The sequence below is a fragment of the Serinus canaria genome, chromosome 7, assembly GCF_022539315.1.
Source record: "Serinus canaria isolate serCan28SL12 chromosome 7, serCan2020, whole genome shotgun sequence".
In the NCBI taxonomy this organism is placed as follows: Eukaryota; Metazoa; Chordata; class Aves; order Passeriformes; family Fringillidae; genus Serinus; species Serinus canaria.
In genome coordinates, this window is record NC_066321.1 from 15,932,155 (window position 1) to 15,954,079 (window position 21,925).

Sequence of the window (21,925 nt, forward strand, 5' to 3'; positions counted from 1 at the left end):
ATGAACACAGGAGAAGCAAATGAGGGAAATGGCTGTGAACAGAAGGAAAGGGATGCAATTATCCTTTCCCCCAGTAAATCCTAAAAGCAGAGGTGGTTCTATTTAGGTTAAAAGGGATGGTAGGTACTACAAAGTCAGATGATACTTCAGAAAAATTAAAGGCTATTTTAAAACTCCTGCCATCCAGACTAAATTAAGTATTGAGGAGCTTAATCAGGAATCAAGCTGAGGTCTGACATTTGAAATTAGAAACCAACAGAGAACATACAGTCTATTTCACAAGTAAACAAGGAAATACACACAATAAACACAAACACATGCTCTGTCCTGGCTACTGCATTCCCCTTCAGGTTTCAAATTTTTTCTTAATCTGCAGTTAAGAAAAGCTAGTATAGATTTTTTACAAGTTACTGGCAGGGCTCGCTGTGCTTTTTTTTTTTAAGACTCCATGACACGTCCTCAAGAATTATATGTACTAAACAAGAGATCCATAGTATGACACTATGCAATACAGAATAGCATTGTTACTAACATATTTTGTAATTAAAATGTTCAGAAGAAGTCCTATGAAAAGTTATCATTAGCACAGAACTTGTCTCATAAAAAATACTTAATTAAGGGAAAGTTTGTAATAGGCGTAGATTGATAAAAGAAACACTACAGCTTTTTCATTATACTAAGAAAACATCTAAACCTAAATTCAGTTTACAACTGGAAAAATTATTTTTTCCAACTACTTCCAAGTAAAACCACACATTACTAAAAACCTTGAAACTAACCTTTAATGCAGCACAGTCTCTTGTATCATACTCATCTTCCAGATAGTCAAGTGGCATAACAACACTGGTTACCTACAGGATGAGTGACAGGGTGAAAGAATCAGCATCTGACACTCTGCTGTGGCAATCCCAAGAGATAACCATTCAAACCTGGGGTCCTATTATGTTTATTACTATTAAAATGTGTTAAATGGCAGTTACTCCTTCAGTTTTGAGTCACCACGTCTGTTTTCTGGGGGGGAGGAGGAAGAACTCACAATTTCAGACAAATAAAACAATTACAGTGAGGAAAATATTTTTGGAAAAGTCTGACAACAAGGAAATGAGCTGATAAACCCTCCCTTCTGTTGTGGCATGAAGACACCTTGTTCTCCCCACCACCTCTTGGATGTTTACTACTACATTTCTGTGAAATTACTGTAATATAATGAAGATGGAAATCTGGTTAGCCTTGTTAAAGATACGTTTTTAATTGGAAATCTGCTTGCATGCCACAATCTTCTTCTGAATTATTAATCTGTTGAAAGACTTGACAAATTTTAATTAAAATATTTATCAATTTACTTTTAATTCAGTCCTAGTTGAAACAAATCAGTATTTGACACTTCCTGATTAAAAGTTAACTTACTGGTTTGTTATCACTCCATTGCCAGGTTCCCAAAGAATCAGGACTCCTCTTATTCATTCCAATCCAGACCCATCTGTCATTGCTGTAAAAAAACAAGGTAGAATCTTATGCCAAACAAATGGTTCAGCTCATTTAATAGGAAGACCGATCTATGGCATGGCGTTATTTAGGAACAAGCAGCAAAACCAAGGTTTTAGTTGTAGCAGGTAAAAGAGAAAATAGACACAAGGGCTAGAACCTCTTCTATACAGAAGAAAACTATCTTTTGTGGGCTGCATCACCACTTCATCAGTTGTCATTTGATAGAATGGTCTCTTCCAGAATCACAGAGTGTTTATATAGCTTGGTTCCCTTTCTCTTGTCCACCTTGGGCAATCTCCCAAATACCATCAGCTCAAATTCACTCTTCCTCAAACCACACAAAAGCTTCTACTCAAAGAACTATTTCCCTTAACTCTGTAAGTGATATAAACACACTAAACATGGGCACCTATTTCAATTATGCACCCTCATAAATAGACATAAATCAGCACCTAACACCACTGACTTCAATTGCTGCATGAACAAGTGGCAGTAGAAATTTTAGTCCAGTCAGAACTGGGTTTTTTTCTAGATTTTACTTCCTCGTTTTTCAAAAGCAGAAGACACTTAAATTTAAAATTTCAGTTATGTTCAAAGATACAAAATTACCTGAAAAAAACAGGCTTACAATGTAAATACTCAAGTCTGCAGTAAGAAGCTTTACAATAATCTTTTGTTTATGAATATAAAGATGCTGTAATAAAGTTAAAGGGACAATCCAACTGCAAGGTTAGTTTTGTACTGCAAATTCTCAGAGATTCAATTTTGTGCAGGGCTCATAAACTGAGCTTTATAACTTACTCCAATCCACTACCCAGCCAAGTAAAGTCAATAGACACTTCTCTGAATGACTGTATCAGCTGGAAGCAGCAGAGGGGAGAAAGACCATGAGTTTCTTCTGAAATCACAGACGACATGAAACCCTACTGCAAAAGAGCTGTGGAAAAGGCACTCTCATCAAGGTGGTCTGACTGCAACAATAAAGCATTGATGCCAAACTACAGGGCTCCTGTAGAACTGTATCAGGAGCACTATCCCAGCAGGATGCACCAAACACAAAGAAGGAACACAGGAACTGGAGGAAATTAGGCACTTAGGCTATTAACAAGGATTAAGAATTTTCTTGTATAGTCTTCCCAAAGAAAGTCAGGGAAAGGATACAATTATTCTTTGTAATATTTTAGGAGACTAAACCTGCAAGAAGAGGAAAGACTTGAGTGAAAAGAACATCATCTCTGAGGGAATCACAACTCAAAAATAATTTTAAGCTCAAAACTAAAGAGACATTTGACAGAGACATTTGACCAGCAGAGGTCAGAGTTCATAAAAGGCTCCCCAGAAGGTAGGAGGTAGGTAGCTGACAAACTTTGTGATTTGAAGCCAGAACTTGGAAAGTTTATGAAAATTACTTTATGACCTGGAGGGATGGACTCAGAATCAGGCTTCTCCACTAGCTTTCCACAAGTATCACCTCAAAGATTCTGAACAGTCTGAAAATACTGATGGTGCAGCACCAAGAAACAGCTTAACTCAGGGTTTGTGAGCTAAGTATATGAAATCCAAGAAGGGCAACAGTAAAGTACTTGGTAAAGTTTCCTTTAGGAAGAAAGTATCAGCCACCAACAGATCTATTTTTTTCCTTTGTTCTCAACTCCAGTAATAGTTTTCTGACATTGGTGAGATGGTATGATCACTCCAGTGTGATTTTATCATACTGATCAATCTTTAGCCTTTCAATGATACTACTAAGGAGCCTTAAAAGAGCCTAAATGCCCCGTACCACTGCAGTGGGAAAACTGTGAGCCAAACATTCACAGCTGTCAAACAGCTAAGTGACTTTTGGCTATTTGCCTTGAGGAGTTCATTTTTCTGTGGCTGTTCCTCCAACTAAGAGGCAGAGATCCCCTCCTAAATGTCACCTACAGACTTAGCACAGTTTAAGCAGTTGATCCACACAGGAATATCTACTAAAAATAACATTTGAGACACTCATTTTGAAACAATTTGCAGTAATTACCTGAGGCTCTAGAGCAATTTTTCAAACTCTTTCAATTTGTGTTTGGGTAGTATACAATAAATAAATTAAAAACAAGAAGTGTGCCAGGTCAAGAATTTCTCCAGCTTATCTCCCAATTTGCAATTACTAGCCTGCAAACAGAACAATGTTTTCAGCTGACTGGGCTCTTACACATTAATATATCACTTTTGCTTCTTTTGGAATTGGTCAGACATGACCATAAGTAATTCAGTAACTGTTACACTACACTTGACAGTACTTTTAAGCTTCAGTAAAGCCTTCTGATAACCCTCTGAAATTATACTGTCACCTCATCATAACAAAGAATTCCACCAACTATTTAAGACAAAGATAAATTAGGACTCCCTATTGCAATTAAGCTTGCAGCAAGGAATTTGCTTGCGCTTCAAGTATCTGTCTCCTCATTGCAAAGCATTAAAATTCATCCTGTGGACTGATATCAAAATGGATTTTTCAGCAACAGGGTATTCTTTGAGCTACACTCCTGAAACTGTCTCTAAAAGCCTAAAGTATCCTCAGTTTTAAACTAAAACATACATGCAATTTGTGCTTTACAATGGACTCCACACTGACACTGAAAGACTCTAAATCTCTAGCAACCCCTGCAGAATACTGCTGGTTTTTCTTTTACACAGAGATAAACATTCATAAAAGTCAAATACTGCAGGAGTGAATAAATACAGTTCAGATTGTGAAGGGACTATAAACCTGTACTTTTTCTGATCATATTCCAACTGCCAAAATAGAAAATTATTTTCTCTGTCCTTTATAACAGCTCCAACACAAGATTATGAGTGAAGTTTTTAGGGCTTGTAGGTCAACCTAGGTCTTGACAAGAGGCAAAGTATACATCTGGGCCAACTCCTTAATGGTACAATTTAAGGCACTATTTAATCTAAGGCAGTGCTGGCCTAAAATTCTGCATGAAGCCCACTGGGCCCCCTTGTTCTCCCTGCTGTAACAGGCTACTGCAAAATCACATCCTGCTAATTACCTGCTTTTGAGTGGAAGAAAAGAGAAGTTGAATTAATGCAATTACTACAGCTTGCATCTCAGCTTTATTGCTGTTTTGGCCATTCTGTTGAGGTGGTTTTTTTCTTTCAAACTCAAGTGTTTGTGAGGCTTTTTAGACTCAAATCAATTACAGCAGCAAAGCTGTTAATATAAAAGGCAACCTGGATCTCTCTCCAGTAAGGCATCCTTGCTGAAATGTTACTTCTAACCAGAGCAAGCTGTTTCTCCTCCTGTGTCCAGCATTGCTGCCAGCTTTAAGATGCAGAATGCTCACAAACACAGTCTGAAAAGAATGGAGGTAGCTGAACTGGATCTGATCTGCCTGTATCTTGTCCCTTAAAGCCAAAAGAGGTTATGCTACTTCTTCCAAAGAGGGGAAGGCTGGCAGGCAAATTTTATTTTCCTTTCCAATGGCAATAGCCTGACTTGGCTGGAGTGATTCTGGCTCTTATTTGACTCTAAGGTGGAATCTGAGTAAAGAACAGAATGGACTAGGCAAGCTGCCCTTTTCCTGGTGAACCAAAATGACTCTTGCTAACATTTAAAAACAAACAATTCTCAATGAGTCACCAGAGAACTGTGCAAGGGGAAAAAACCTGAAACCAAGAGAGTCGAGGTGTGGCTCCTTCCCCAAGCTGAAATGAACGCACTGAATGAATGCTTTAGGTTGGAGTTTGCACTGAGTAAATACAGAGAATATGAACAAACTGCATGCCAGCACACTCCAGCAGCTAATCATATCTAATATCACCTTGGAGTGATTTCTCCCAGTTAGCTCAAGTATTTGCTCTTGGTGAAATAATTCACATGGTTTCCTATCTCAAATGAGTTTGATTTTTATATTAACTACCCTTGACATCTGACCTCCAAAATATTTTATGTAATCAACACCTCTGAGTAATTTAAAAGCATAACTATCTTCAACAATTCATCATGTTATCTAAACAAACATTATTTAATTTAAAATACCTCAGGCAATATCAGCTATGTAGTATTTCAGTTCAGAACTTCAATTTTGAAGTGCTGAGAAAGGGGTTAGCTCAGATGAAAATACTGTGTCTTCAGTTATATTTGATATGAGCAGTTACTGCAACACTAACTGCAGAGTCAATTTCTACCAGGCTCAGTATATTGCCCCTCATTTTAAGTTCTGCTGGAATAACATTGAAATATTGGGACTTATCATCTTTCAGACTAAGTTTGAAATTTCTGAACTATGGGAAATGCAGGAGCATTTTGTGTCAACTGACTTCCTGGAAAGACAGAAGTCTCCACCTTTAGACTCCTAACAGAAAATGTGATTAATACCTCAGACAGTCTTCAAGCTCAAAAGCAAGTACTTGTAGAAAAATAAAACGTTACTTCTCTATTCACATTGCATAGTAAATTAGGTGCACCAAAACAAAATTTGGAATTGAAAAACCATCTAATAAGGTCTGCAGCTAGAAATCATTTGCGTGCTGATTTTTATTGTGGGACTTCAGCCAGTTTAGCAAAGGAATCACAAGTGGCTTTTACATAAGCTCAACTATCTATATATAGAGCATGCAAGTTTGGTTTTGTCTCTTATTAACATAAACACTGAGTAATTTTTGTGACTTATGCACTTCTAAAAAAAGTTCACTGGTTTCTCAAGAAGGGACCTCTTCAGTCATCGGGTTTAAAAATTTAATCACAGGGCTGTATGCTGGCAGCTTCTGCAATAATCCTGATTTAGTTTGTTGATGAAAAAAATTACATCACATAACTGGCAGCAATTGAGTTTTAGAAGGCAAAAATTCTAAAAAAACAGACTGTCAATCAAAAAACCGTTCTTACACAAGGATCTGACATCACTCCAATGCCTAATAAAGCTTTGCAGTGACAGTTCATTTGATTAAAAATAAAGCTTTAAATTCATAAATTATTTAGCATTTAATCTGTTGATACCAGAACATTCAGCACACCCATCTAATGCCCATATAGTGTTAGTGCAGCTATGCCAAATAGGATCTGTGCCAACCAGATTGCTGGACACTACATTATTCACATTTTCAAAAGTTAGCACCCAGTTTAGTCAGGAAGAATTTCATGAATAAAAATGAGATGTATCTGAAAAACTGAAATAATAACTCATCTCTAAAGAATGTACCAGTAAAGAGTAAGTACATTTACCATCTAGGTGTGCCAAAATTCCACACAGAGAAGGAATAATTTATTGTAACAACAGACTTAGATTTGAGCTTTTAGCATCTTCCATTACAGAAATTTCTCTTCCTGTGCTGCCTCTTGCAATGTGAAATATCAGCCCAAGCTGTACTCCTGTGACATTTTCCAGCAAGGCAGTTGAAATGCCACATCAAAGTGTTCTGTGGGAAACACAGGTGTCACACACTCTCGTATTTGCCATTTGTGGTCAGCAGCAGCATTTGGGATCCACTGCAGAATCAAAACTTTAGAACATGGCTAGTTTGTTACCTGATCATTTTCCTCAGGATAGAATGAAGAGACTTAATTTCTTCTGAGTGGCTAAAACTAGGCAGATGGCCTCCAAGGGCTTCACAGAACCTTTCTGCCTCTTCCCAGGTCCTGGTTCGCAGCACTCTTTCACTATGGAAGAACTTCACAACAGCCAAAATGTCAGAGCAGAAAAGGACACGAGGCAGTATTTTTAAAACGCTCCTATTCTACTAAAATGTGGCCATCTGAGATTTAATAGCTGGTATTTCCATAGGGAAAAAACTTGATTTTTTAACATTTTTTCTTTCAGTTTGCTTGACAACAGCCAGACTCTGAAGTTTAGCTGGCAAAATTTGTTTCAAACGCAACATATTCCACATGACAGACTTTCTCTGCTTTTCTATACCAGAAACATTTTAGAAACCACCAGCCAGCGCATTCCATAGCTGCAAGTCAAGTTATAAGTCTTAAGGAATGCTGCTCTTTCAAAATTTATGGTGAACTACAAAGCCTAATATTCACTTAAACTGGGCTCACTTAAGTGCATGAAGAAAGTTCTTTGGCACACCCTTGGAAACCTGCATGCATCTGAGGTGCAAGTTTGGCTCATACACCTCAGCTAACACATCCACTTGATCCCCTTGGTTTCAGTCCAAGACAATTCCCATCAGCTGGATTTCTCTGCACAGGCATGCTGCGTTCGGTCAACAGCAGTTGTGGAGAATCTGCCAGGGCCAGCTGTCATGTCCATCAGCTATGGCACAGCTATGCTGCACAGCAGCACAGACCTATCCCTTCAGGATGCTTGCCCACACCCTTGTTATTCAAGCTGGGTTTCCCCACTTAGCTATATGAGCTGTTTACAAGAAACAGTTCATTGCAGACTGAGCCAAAAAATAATTAATCTAATGAACAGCCTCAGTTTTAACTTGACTCGGTTTTTAATAGAAGGGAAAAACCTGAATTACTAAATAAAATTTTGTTTAAGCCATTCCAGCTAAATAGCAGAGCTGCTTGCTTCCACTGGTCACTTCAAAACAGTAAAATATAACTGAGGCTGAATGTTTTTATAAATCTATATTCAAACCAGAGAAAAATCCTACCTCTCCTATCCATACTCTTAGAGTACAGAAAGGAAAAGGGCAAGGGAAGGTGATGCAAAGTGCTTTCCTTCCCTAACCAGGGGTCTGTGCATGTCTGTGCAGCAGTATAGGGTCAGTGCTGTGGCCCCAGTCAGCTGCCCACAGAAGAAGCACAATGCACCTTCCATGAATGGCAGAGGATGATGCAGGACAGTATCTACAGGCAGTCAATCTGAATCAACACCAATTCCCTCTCCTGGTGAGGAGCACTTGGAAAATGCCCTTGAGGGCAGCTATGCTCAAAAATGGCTGATCACTCACTTCCTCCAAGACACTACTGAGCAATTAACATCAAACAGGAATGACATTTTACCTTGTAGCAGGCAAGGCCGGATCCATTATGCCACCCAGGGGGACAGGGATCAGTTGGCTTTGGGAGCACTTCTGGCTCCTTGGGCTTCCCAATATATTTTTTGCAGACAGAAAATGCTTTAGTGGTTTTACAATCCTTAGTTTCCCACTTTCCAAGAGAATTTCCACTGGACATGGCCACACATCCTCCTGAAAACTCTAAAATTAAAGCCACCAAAACCACATTTAAAACCACTGGCTAGTTTCAAAAAACCCCCTGACATAGTTGTGAATTACTACTTTATTGCATGCTTGGAGTTCTGTAACATGGTACTCCAGTGCTTGCTCAGTGTAAAAGAACAGTATTTTTATGTGGCTTTAGTTTTCAAATTTACCTGGTTGCATGGAATTCCAGTTGGTGTATGCCACAGCTTCAGGTGTTTCCCCATTCACCGTACCCCAGGAATATATTCCTGACTGGCTGATATCCTGCAAACCGGTCCAGAAGTACTTTTCTTCAACTTTTGTGTGCTTTCTAATTAGACTGTTAATAAATTCTTGTTCAAATCTGAAAATTCACAGATTAATTGGAGTCAATATCTGAAAGATAACAAACTGCTGAGATACTTTAAAAACCAGGGATATTACATGAGTTCAAGCACTCAACCAGGCAGTCCCATATTCAACACAGAGTCAGCAGGCTGGGAATTCTCACACTTGCAGGAAGGTTTCACATTGTAGGTTTACCATTGTTACACATTTCTAGTTCTTGGCAAAAGCAATTCTCTCTCTACTTTTTCTTTATAAACCATTAGTTATCATAAAACAGTTTTAATCTCTGATTTTTATCTCCAGGATTGTGATGTTAAATTTGCTCATAAATTACAAATGTACTTTACCTGTTCATCACTGTAAGATTGCACTGGGCTCCAAATGAAACTTCCATTTTATCAATCCTGTAACAGTAGTTTCCATGTCTCTCCCATCCCTGGTTAGAGAACAAAAACCACATTTATACAAAACAACCTAATTTAGGCATTACCTACAGGAGAAAATAAATCATTGCCAACAGTGGCTGGTGCCCACAAGCTGGCACAGCATATACAAGAAAGAAATGCACTGTGTCACACACAAGGTCCACTATCATCAACTCTCAGATTCACAGTTGTAAAAAATAATGCAGCCACAGGAATAAAATACACCACTGTTTTAGCTTGCCTGGGCAGAGTCTTCTGACCACTATTGCATTTACAGAGAAACACAAGGGCAACAGCCCAGTCCTATTCAAAACAATAGGAGTTTTCATGCTGTTCCACCAACGCCAGGATTCAAACACAAGAATATTAGGAAGGCATACACCAGTGTTTCTTTACTTCTGAGAAAAATACTTGATACTGAAAATTACAAAAATTACAAAATTACAAAATTTCTCTATTGTTCAAACATTTCTCCCCATATTTACACTGAAATTTCAAGAAACATTAATGTGTTAACTCTTTTCTAGCCTAGCAATGCCACTGGTGTCTGAACAGCACACATAGCTGTAACTCTACATGCTGGAAGTCTCTGAAAAGACAGAGTAAAAAGGCCACGTAAGAAGGAGGATAAGGGGTAAACATCTTTGTTGCAAGCAATATGCCACACAAAACTGAACCAAGTAACTCTGAAGTAGCTAGCAATGCCATCCCAGGCTAGCTCAAAAGACAAAAGCTTTATTTAAGCCATAAGATGTCGTACTGTAAAAAAACTGAACAAAAAACCAAAAAAGCCCCCACCTTTATTGAAGTCATAGAACAAAAATGAGAGGCAGTGAAGTGCAAGAAATGTAATCTGCATATTACATTGCAAAGTGCTTATTCTAAATTTTAAAACATGGCTTGAACAAAACCAACAGAACAAATGGTCTTATCAATGACATTTCTAAAAAAAATCAATTTCTTTTAAATAAATAAATAAAACACAACCTCTCCTGGGTCCAAACTCATAATACTTTCATCAATAGACAGGCTGATAATATATCCAGAGCCTGCTTAGAAGAATGTGAAATTTGGTTTATGCTACATAAATGTCCTTTTTCAGATAAAATGTTCCACAGACTTTACTGAACAGATGAGAAAAAAATTGAAGTAGAGGAAGTAAGTGATTTCAAGCAGGTTTCAGAGCTAAATGACTATAAAAGAAATAGAGGCTTCCTATTACCTCTTCCAATGAACAACTTTTATCTGATTTTGTTTCATTCAAAATCTCTCCTTTTTTCTTGCAAACATATTTCAATTTTTCTTCACAGGATTTGACCCTCCACTGTCCCAGCTGTAGGAATGAAAGGAAAAAGAAATATTTTAAATTCTAACAATCTTTGCAATTCTGTGTTTGCAGGGGCTGTTTCTATTGCGAGAAAGCCAAAATGCCTCCAGTAGAGATACTGGGTGGGATGCCCTAGATTATATGCACAGCTACCTGTCTGGAAGGGAGAGAGAAAGCTGACACATGGAGATGGGAGGATTCTGGATCACATCCAGAAAGGAAAGAAAAGGTCAGGGTGGTGCCAACTCTCTTAGATCAGGAAGGGAATGGGTGCAGGAGGTGTGCTCAGCCTAATGTGGTAGTAGCTCAGAGACAGCCCAGAGAAGCTGAGCACAAACTCCAGTGCCAGGCTGCTGACACAGCAGACAAATGCGTGCTCCACTTTTCTAGTGAATCTGCAGGATGGGATACAGCCTGCTTCCCACTCTTAGTGACCTCCTTCCTTCACCAACACCCTTTTTAGAACATTCCATCCTCAGACTGGGTGACTCAAATTGGTCTGGGAGAAGACTGAACCCAGATATCCCTTCCTTTCTACCTTTCTGCCAGAGACATGCAAGAATACAGTAACGCAAAATACAATCTGACCAACTATGTGTTAGTCTCAGAGCTAGGAGTAATTTCTTCCATTCTTTGCAGTACACAGGTACGAAGTTCCAGCTAAATAATTTCAAGAAATTTGCTTGTAGAAAAGTGTATTTTGAAGATTATTCCAGAAATAAGATCAGCTATCTGCTTTGCCCCCCTCCTTGACTTTCACACACACCAGGTTGCCTCTACTATGATGAAAAAATACCAAGTAAAAATCAAACTCAACACTGTATTCCTACCTTGCCTGAATATGACACACAGTTAGGAGTGCTGTTAAAGGGAACTCTTGGTTCATTCTGATCCCAGTAGGTAAAAACCACAGGCGAGTGATCTGACCACTTGAACAAGGTTGGTACATCGTCATTCTTGAGACCCATCCACATTTCCTCTTCAGCATCTGTAATTTAAAATTAGGACAGCATTCTGTTTTAATATAATATTCAAACTAACAGGAAAGCAATGTGTTATTAGCAAAATTATTTTTTTATCATACTGTGCAGCAGTATAGTGATATTACTTTTCTTACAGTGAGAAAAGACCATATGTTTGTTATCTTGTTTCTTATCTTATACTCACATGACCATGAGTAAGCTTAACAGAGAAGGAACCAACAAGAAAAAAACCCAACCACAAACAAACAGAAATAACAAACACACAAAAAAGCAAAAAAAAAAACCCCAACCAAATTTAGAGGTATGCAAAGACATAACATCAAACACTATCGGTACTATTTATTAATTCAGTGACTCAGCAGTCAAAATATTGATCCAACTATCTACTATTCTCTTTGAATGAGCAAATTAAGCATAAAGCATTACAAAACTAGAAGTAGGTTAGCCCAGTAAATAAATAAATTAAAGGACTGAACCAGAACAAGTCCTAACCCAGGGGGCTTGGATCTGCACAGCAACATTCAACACTAGCCTCAGTACAAGCTCAGCTTTAACACCCACACTTAAAAGCTAGAGATTATGACAACTGTGTATGCTAGGACATGGAAAACAGTCTGTAATTTATGGTGTGCAGCACTTGGTGCTTGACCTTTACAACCACCCCAACTCACCATTATGAAGCTTTGTAACAACCAGTTCCACATCTGCTAATGAGTGAACGCTGATGAGGTTACTCTTATTTGCTTTGCACAACTCATCTGCTGTACTCCAAGGCGCCTGGTTGTTTATCAGCATGTAGCAAAAGCCATCGTGGGGGAGCCAGCCCGGATCACAGAGAGTATCCAAGTGTCTCCAAAACTCTAACAATGAAGAGAAATGGAAGTAGAGGTTTTTGTTTTACATTGCCTAGTGCAAGAGGCTGGCTTGAAAGTCAGCAGCACCTTGAAAATAGCCAGAAGGCAGCAATCAGAACATGTTCACATCCCTTCAGGGCTCATGAAAGAAAGGGTCACAGCTTAGCCAAACAAACAGACTTCAATGCAGCATTAGGAGAACTCATAATATTTTGGGGCCTTGAAAGAGACTGACGGAGAAAGAGGTTAGTGGGAGTGGGAGCAAAAGGCAGGAGTGCCTTACATTAAGCTGGTCTTAGTGTAAGTGAAAGGTCCAAAATTAATTGTAAGCAAGATTTCAAGAGCAACTGAAGACAAGTTGATTCATTGCAGGAAAGAAACACACAACTCAACAAATGCCTAGTTTTAAATTTTTTTCTTCTCAAGATATTAAAGAATTCTAACTAGTTTTAAAGGATGCTGAAAAGGTATATACTAATAGCCTTTCTGGTACAAAACACACTATAAAATACTCCAACCACAGGAATTTTGGTTTTTAATGAATAAAACACTATATAAACACTGGTAATAACTCTACATACCCCACTGAGGAGCCAGAGAACAGACAAGAATTGTTAACTGACAAGTAGCTTTCAGAGTATCACTGCAAAACTTGAACCAAATACATTTAAACTGATTACTATCTCTTCTCCAAATGCACACACCTCTCCAGGGGAAGCTAGAGAGAACATGCCTTAGCCAGAGATATCCCACACCCCTTCTCCTCTAGACCTCCCTGTCATTCAAGGACAATTACCTTTTAGGAAAAGTTTTTGCAGGAGAGCCCTGGGAACTGGGTAAGGCCAAAGCATGCATAGAAGAAGAGGTCATGGCCATGGGAAGGGTTGGACATTCAGGTGTAGATAAATGGCCAAAAGCATGGAAGCAGTTACACGCCACTGTAAACACTGAAGGCCTCTGTGTGTGTGTGTAGGTTGAGATAAAGGAATTACTATGTTGCAAGAGCTGTTATGGGTCCAGTAAAGATTACACACTGAGCAAACTACCAACTCTTGCACTCTGATTTTCAGTGCTTGGCCTGGTTTCAGAGGACAGTAAGGTTACTTCTATTTGAATTCAACAGAGTTTGATCCCAGACCCAGGTAGGTCCCACTTTGTGTCAATACAGACCAAGAGAGAAACAGGCTTAAAGGAAAGGTTTAAAGGAAAGGCTTAAACAGGCTTAAAGGAAAGGTTTGGGATGCAACTGCCAGTTCCAGACTTCCAGTAATACATAAAAGAAGGCACAAGCCATGGAAGAAAATGTGATGAAAAGGGCAGGACTGCTGCAAAATGCTTTATGTGTGAATGAGAAAGCTGCAAAAAATGAAAACTGTTTGTGATGCATCATCTTGACACTGAAGAAACAGAGTTTGCTTCTGCTCTGCTAAAAAATCAAAGCTGTTGTGAAAATGTTTTGGCAGAGATGCCTGAAAAGGCTTGGGAGGGAAAAGAATGACTCCATAAGTGAACATTATACTTGCATTAACACACAAAACTTAAAAATGCAAACTGTCCTACCTGGAACACTTGAAACTTCATTGAGTGACTTCTTGCAAGCATATGGAAGCTGAGCCCCACAGTGGTAACTCTGCCACTGCCCTGAAGCAGCATTCATCACCACACAACTCATCCCATCCAGTGGGGATGAACTCTGCACATCTATAGACAGGAACAAACAAAAACATAACAGCACAAGTTATCACACAGTAAGGCAGTGACTGCTTCTTTGCCCTACTGGTGTTCAATACAGGAATGAGACTCTGGATAGCATGGCACCTTCTATTTGAAGAACATAATTTGCATCAACTGAGGGCAGCTGTCCTAGCACAGGTCCCACAGAATGTCTTTTCTGAGAGAGAAAGTTTCAGAATCAAGGAATCTTGACTTCTTTTCCAATGTTTAATCATAGAACCAGAAGGAATGTTCTATTTACAATACAAGAAACCCTTGGCTGAGCACTTTCCCAGACCAGAAATATCTCAGGGGAGAGCCATTTTCGCAGCCCTCAGTTTCCTTTGGCAGTCCCATTCCACCCCCATTCCAAACACAGTTCTGCACTTGCTCTCAATGCTAACCATAACCTTAACCATAACAGAAACCTTAGACAAGGCCCCAGATTTGAAACAGCACAGAGAATAACTCTTTTTTGCAGTCTTCAGCTCTCCTTGGAGGCCCTTTCCAATGGAACTTTTTGACTCCCTTTTTCTTTGAGCCTCAATGCAAACCCAAGCTGTGGCTTACACAGGGCACCTCAGCTCCTCCTGTACTGGGTTAGTTCAGGCTCACAGAAAAAAGGCTCAGGATAAATCTCAGTTGTCCATGAAAGAGAACAGAGGGACAGGGTCTTTTCAGAGGGGTAAAGGGAAAGGAAACAGTAATGGGCTCAACTTGCAGGTATCAAAATTCCTATAAGGCACCAGTAAATACTTTCACAAAAGGGGTAGACATGGATATGTCTGCCATGACTGCAGACTAAATTAAGACACTGTATCTCAGGATGGTCTGGCCCCTAGCTCTGCATTACAGTCCTACAGAGTGGTCACAGCTACAGAAGAAGGCGCAGTCAATAGTACAAGCAGTAAAGTTCTTAACCTTTCTAAAGACAGAGTTCACAGAAATTTCTTAGCAAAGTTATCAAAGAAGCAACAGAAACCACTTCTCAACTTTTCACAGAATTCCAGTTGCAGCACTGTTCTAGAAACTAAAGGAAAAAAGAGAATTCCACTTTAAAAAAGCTCAAATTCAGCTTGAATGGCAGAACAACATTAGTTTCAATATTCCTGATGACTATGACTCTGGGATTCTCATATACACACAGATGCATAAAATATTTGTGAGAACATTACAAATTCATCCTGGAAATTCCACATACTCTCACTAATCTTAACAGCATCTTTGAAGTAATAAAAAAGGTTTTTCAAGGGTTTTATACTTCTTTCATCTTCACCTTGAAAAAAATTTAGGCAACCTTGAAGTTTAAAAACCCAAGTTAAGCTTCTAAGTAACATCAGTCCTTGCATGAACACAATCAAAATATCCGAGGGAAATCAGTGTCATTCTGTCAGTGGGAGGAGAAATTTAGCAGCTAGGAAAGCTGTGGATACTGTACTAAAATGGACTTCAAAAATACTATTTAAGTTACACCTTTTTAGAGACTTATTAACCTAATCAGCTGTAAATATAAAATGAGAATGGAAAGATTTGCTGGCTAGGAGGAAAAGATGCTTCTGAAAGCGGAATGAGCTGGAAAAAAAAGTAACACTAGTTACTGTTGAGAACATTGCATGCATTTCCCTCAATACCACCAGAAATATCAGTACCTGGATGCCAGTTGAGAAAATTCAACGGCTTGTGATCTGACCACTGCCAACCACCAGAAACATCCAGCTGATTTAAGCCAATCCAGAAGATCTCAGCAATGTCATCCTTGCCTAGAAATATTTTTTTAAAAGAAAACAATTAGTATAAAATGCTCATTTTTCTTTGGTCTCCTTTAAACTGAAAATGCATTCTGAAATTGCATACATTTCAGGAAAGAAAGATTGTGAATATAATTGGACATGAAAGCTTTCTTGAACTGAGGAGGGATTAATCCACACAAGCCTTCCCTCCCAGAGTCTTCAGGAGTTTCTCCTTTGGTTTTATAGTCCCAAAGGCACTTGGATAATGTCTCCAGATCAAGACTGAACATCAGGGAGGACAATTTCATAGCAAGAGAGTAACATGTTGCTAAAACACCAACTGCCACTCTGGCCTGTATTTAGGATTTTGGGAATACTCCTCATTAACAATATGAACAACATCTAACTGCTACAGTGAAATCATACAGACAAATTTAAATAACTCCCTAAAATGAGATTAGTACCTTAGTTTTGCTACACAAATGAAAGCCAAAATATTTAAAGTACAATCAACTTTTGACCCAGAGATTTAAGACAGAAATGAAAGTGCTGCCTCCACTTTATAAAGATTTACCAGTATTCATATGTGAATAATTACACCTACCTTGTATGTAACTTAATTCAGATGCATTTTGGATGCTAAGTAAATCTCCTCCTTGCCTTTGACATGAAATATAAGCTTCCTTCCAAGAAAGAGCAGACTGTGTATTAAACTGGTAGCAATTTTCAGACCCTGGATCATGTTCCCAGCTATCATGACAACCATCCTCTGTTTAAAAGAAGTAGAAGATACTTTTATCTAAAACTATACAGAAACATTATGAAAGTTTCAAAAGAAAAAGTTTTGAATGTAATATGTAGGGTCAACTGGTTTTTATATTGGTCATCACTAATACTTGCAGTTTAAGCCAACACTGCAACAGAAAAGCTTTTACACAGCTTAACAGCCACACAAAGGTGGAGCTGTACATCAGAGAAGTGACAAAATGCTTTTAGGATGTCTATGTAGAAACCCAACGTGCCTGGCTGTAAGCAGACTCCCCATTTTCCGTCTCGAGAATAATCTTCAGAAGTGGCGCACCATTTCCCTCCCGTGTGAGTTTCATCCTGGATGCAGTCATGATGCCACACCTTGTTATACAGAAAGGGGAACTCACAGGGTTTACCATAAGAGTTGCCATCTTTAGTATAAACCTCTGCAGAAGATGAAAAAAAAAAAAAAAGTTAATATATTCCCCTTGCTAGACATGGAAAGTACAGCAAATCAGTGTTACTGCTTGTACAGACACATTTAACCTAAATGCATGCAGGTCACACTGGTGGTCTTAAAATACCATATCTTCTTGTTACAGATAATATACAACAATGCCAGAACTGAAAAACAAAATACATTCAGAAATATTTTTCTGGACATTTTCTTCTGAGAAACAGCAGAAACTTGTCTCCCCCATCCTGGTAAGTTACAGATAATTCATTGGCCTGTTGAAATCCAGGTGCTTTGCAGAGTCTTACAGAACAAGGACTTTTAACAATCAACACGTACAGGAGAGGGAAAAGGTAAAGCACATTTTCACCACTTCTTCCAGCAAGCATGAGATTTCAGACAAGACTGGCTTCCATGGCAAGTGCACACACTACCATACCAAAGCTCACAGCCCAGCAGGCTGTGAGCTGGCAGCATGCTCTGAATTTGACTGTGTAGCCTACCAGCAAAGAAAACATCCTCAAATGCTGCTAACAGGAAAATTCCCATCATGGTGAGGAACACAGTGTCAGTTCTGATAGAAGGTGGTTGGTATTTCATAATTAAATAGGTTTCCACTGAAACATGGGGCAGGGGGGATTTAAACCTGCTAAGAAAGCCACTCAGTAACAAAATTTCTGCAGTTGTGCTGTTATTTTTTTAAAAAACCTTTGAAGTTTCTCTGTACAGCACAACATTCTATTGCTTTACTGATCAATCTTTTCACCTAACTTATTTTAAGAACTTATTGGCTCACACATACTCAAAAAGCCCTTAAAAATAAAAAAAAATCTTCAAGGTGCAAACTTACCATGGTAGGGATACCGACATATATCACTGGAGGAATTGTTGCTTTTCCACTGGTCTGTTGCATTTATGCTTGCAGTCACATAGTTATTCTTGATAGTTACTTTGTACTGAGATGCCCCAACGATGGAAGAATCAGCACATCGCCACCACAGCATCAATTCTGAGTTGCAATCAACCATTTTCAGGCGAGACACTGATTTGGTGAATATATCAAGTCCCAGGCACTGCTTGGACCCCAAGTGAAAGAGGCGATTCTGGGATACCCATTTCCATAAAGCTTCACTGGTGTCCCTGCAGTCATCTATGACTATCAGGGAGTTTTTAACTTGTATGCACTTGTTCTGTTTGTCATGGCGAATGGTAAAAGCATCATTGCCTGTATCAGAAACACATGGCTATGATTCAGCATCATTTTCACAGGCAGCTCATTTTTAAAAGGGTAATCACATTCTGAGAAATGCTTTCAGAGAAGTACCACAACTGCTGTTCGTATGTAAAACCCCCTCTTTTGTAGAAGCCACAGTGAATTTTCCTGCTCTTTAGTGAGTCTTAACTTCTTTGGAAAAAGACCTCTTTCCAAGTCTTTATAAAATGAGGAGAGACAAATGAGACTTCTAAGTCCAATTCTAGTAATAAGAATTCTTTCTCTATATTTAACATATACTGATTGCATCAGCCCCTGATCAATTTGCAACCTTACTGGGTAAAAATCTTGTCTTCATGCCTATCTGCAAACACAGTAACAGATACAACAGACACCATAAAATATAATTAATAATAATATTCACTTACTAAGCACTTTTTTCTAAATTGTGTATCCTATATGATACAGAGCATGAGAGGTTTACATTTGAACCAGTTTGTGGGTACAGCTGCAGTACTACTAAGTTATCTAGCACTGCTTTGAGGAGAAAGTTTCAGGATGAGTATCCCACCAAAGACAGCACAGAACATATTAGGATTATAATTTTTAGAATTATATAGGGACCCTAGTAGGGACCCTAGTTTCATTTTCAGTTGTGATGAGTTTCATTTTCTGTTCTGGTGTAGTTTGTGATTAAAGAGAAAAATTAAAGTTGATAAAGCACAGTAAACCATTTAAAAAGTGTATGAATCACCCTACTAAGAAAAGCTAACACCTCTGTCAGTATAAGAACACTTCCTACAAGCAGCAGTAGGTTTAAGCAGACCATGAAAAAATGCCCTAAAACTATTTCTATGCCACAATAAAGATGGCTCCACAGCATAGAACTTCACTAATCAGGCTGAAATGGACCATGGCTGTACCAGACCCACAAGGCTATAATTCTGCTGCTTAAATAAGAAATCTGCTGAATAGTATTTTGTTTTTCATAGCAATGCACTGCCAATCACATTCCTACTGCGTTTTTCTGTTATGACTTACTAATAGGTTTGGCTGAACAGGAAGGAAAATATTCAGTGATGTTAGTGCAGTGAATTTTACCACTACTTCCCAGTACACCCATGAATTTTCCACTGTGTAAGTGCCAAGCAGTATCGAAATAGTACCTAGCTGATCACACTGTAAAGAAGAATCTGTAAGTCACCCACCTACTACAGTGAATTTTTTTAAGGAGCACACCAACTTCAACCAACTGTCCCTTTTATCCTACTAAGACATTTTAACAACTAAACCTGCTTTCATGGTATCCTTTAACCCTGTGTTTTATCTGCTTTTGCTTTTTACTCTTCCCTCATTACTTTCTTCCTTTTTTTTTTATTTCTTGTAACAACTTTTTAGCCTCTTCCCACATCTTCTTTCACTTCTTCCTCCACAACCCTCATGGTGATGTCAAGTGGAAAATCACTTTTTAAAATTTCCCTGAAAAAACTGCTGATACTGTCTCACCAAATCTGTCTGGCAGCAATTTATTAATAATTACTCCAGTTCAATGCTCTGGCCACGAAGTTTTTAGTGACATCTTCAGCTACCAACCTGAGCCTGTTACTATCACAGGATATAAAAAAATACGTGAGGTGCCACTTAGCGAAGAGCTCAGCCTGTTTCCCAGAAGCTCTGACTAGTCTAGCGGCTGCGGCTTACAAGAATTTGCTCAACGTGAAACTTTTCCACCTGCTTCCTGTCTGGTAAGGCGAGCCTCCTTCTCTGTCTCACTGCGCACACAGCGGCGGATAACAGCGACGGCGGAGCGCGCTGCCGGGAGCTGCCCGGGCTCGGGCACCCGCTGGCCCCGAGCTGTCAGGCCAAAGGCCGCGGCCCGGCCCCGGCTCCGCGGGCACCGGGACGTGGCAGCCGCGGCCGGAGGCGGCTTTCGCGACGCCCCAGGCCAAGCGCACGGTCCGAGAGGGAAGTCCGGGACTTTTCCCTGCTTTCTTCGCTTCTCCTTCTAAGTTTCCCAGGTTGTTTCCACGCAGTCGGACTTTGCCACCGAGCGCAGCGCCCGAAGGAGCCGCCGTGGCGGAAGGCCCGTCACGCCGCCCCCTGACCCGCCCAGGCGCCCGTCGGGGCGCTCAAGGACCCTCCGCGCCCGCAGCGCACCCGCCTCCCGCTTGGCCCGGGGGCGCCCGGCTTACCTGCGGGGTGGCGGCCGGCCGCGCAGCTCAGCAGGAGCCAGGCGAGGGCGAGGCCGCAGGCGCGCACGCAGCGCCCGGCGCCCGCCATCGTCCCCCGCGGCGCGCAGGCTGCGCGGGGCGGCCGCGCTGCCGGGCTCGCCGTGCCCCAGCGCCGCGCCCGCCGCGCCGCCCATTGGCCGCCCCCCGCGCGTCACTTGTTGCCAGGAGGAAAGCGGCCCCCGAGGTTGGGGCGAGGCGGGGCCGGCCCGGCCCGAGCGGGGCTGTGAAGCCGCGAGCGAAAACGTGAGAGGGAAGATGAAGGGAAAAGGCGGGGAGAAAGAGGAAAAAAAGAAGAAAAGTAAACGGGGAAAAAAAAAAAAAAAAAAAAGGAATTTACAACAACAACAAAAATAAAATAAAAAAGGGGGAAAACCCGAGGAAAGACTGGAAAAGCAGATCGAATTGTCGCGTGGTCAGAAAAGTTAAAACTACAAAAAAAAAAAAAAAAACAAAAAAAAAAAAACAAAAAAAAAAAAAAAAAAAACCTTAGAAGCTCAGCTGGGGAAAAAGGGGAAAGCGTAACTGCTAAACTGCTAGAAGTGAAAAAAGGCAAAAGGTGAAAAGAATAGTGAATAGAATAATCTAAAATTAACAAACACATGGAAGTAAAATATTTAAAATGGTACAAATAATGCACATCACGCTGCGACCCTCGATCCCCTCCGGCCGCGGGGCCGGCTGCCATGGGCGAGGCAGGGGCTGCGCAATTGCGCTTGGCTGCCCCCAGCGTGCCGGGGCCGGGCGAGGAGGGGATGGCGCTGCGCAGTGCCAAGTCGCTGTCACTGAGAAAATTTTGAGGGTGGCAACAGAAACCAAAAGTAACTTGTGTTACACAAGTAACGTGTACACGGCGAGAACCATCTGACTTGAAGGAGGAAAAGAGAAAAAAAGGGAAAACTGATAGAAACGATGTGGAATGAAATCGAGTTTATAGAGACATGGTGCCTGATTCAATGCTTAGCTGGACAGGCTGTATACCTCAACATCCAGCTGCTTAAAAAGACTCTTTGCAAAGTCACAAGAAAAAACTTATTTTTCTAGGAAAATACATTTTGATTAGACTTGGAAGAGCCATTCATGGAAAGAAATACTAAATTTACATAAAGATGGGAAATGCAATGTGCAGTCTGTTCTATATGCTTCCAGTGTGCCCATCATGTAGGAATGTGTACTCGTGGGGACACAGGATTTGAAGGTATGCCAGGCTGGGTATTGAGTGGAAATGCAGTGAACAAAACCAGACACCTGCAAGCTAACAAATGTTCTCTCCTGCTGGAAACT

At 40.1% G+C, this 21,925-nt stretch overlaps 1 protein-coding gene across 1 annotated transcript in view; it reads right to left on the reverse strand.

Moving 5' to 3' along the window:
• Positions 1-21,038, reverse strand: part of LY75 (lymphocyte antigen 75) — a 44,118-nt gene extending 23,080 nt beyond the window's left edge. The window contains exons 1-15 of the mRNA XM_050977080.1: positions 20,606-21,038; positions 18,051-18,425; positions 17,019-17,192; positions 16,601-16,765; positions 15,916-16,026; positions 14,114-14,254; positions 12,371-12,559; positions 11,547-11,704; positions 10,612-10,722; positions 9,312-9,400; positions 8,808-8,980; positions 8,435-8,631; positions 6,998-7,140; positions 1,408-1,489; positions 780-851 (exon numbers count right to left, since the gene is read on the reverse strand). Of these exons, the coding sequence (XP_050833037.1) occupies positions 780-851; positions 1,408-1,489; positions 6,998-7,140; positions 8,435-8,631; positions 8,808-8,980; positions 9,312-9,400; positions 10,612-10,722; positions 11,547-11,704; positions 12,371-12,559; positions 14,114-14,254; positions 15,916-16,026; positions 16,601-16,765; positions 17,019-17,192; positions 18,051-18,425; positions 20,606-20,693 (2,268 nt within the window). The 5' untranslated portion in view covers positions 20,694-21,038. The remainder of the gene's footprint in view (positions 1-779; positions 852-1,407; positions 1,490-6,997; positions 7,141-8,434; positions 8,632-8,807; positions 8,981-9,311; positions 9,401-10,611; positions 10,723-11,546; positions 11,705-12,370; positions 12,560-14,113; positions 14,255-15,915; positions 16,027-16,600; positions 16,766-17,018; positions 17,193-18,050; positions 18,426-20,605) is intronic.
• Between the last annotated feature and the right edge of the window lie 887 nt (positions 21,039-21,925).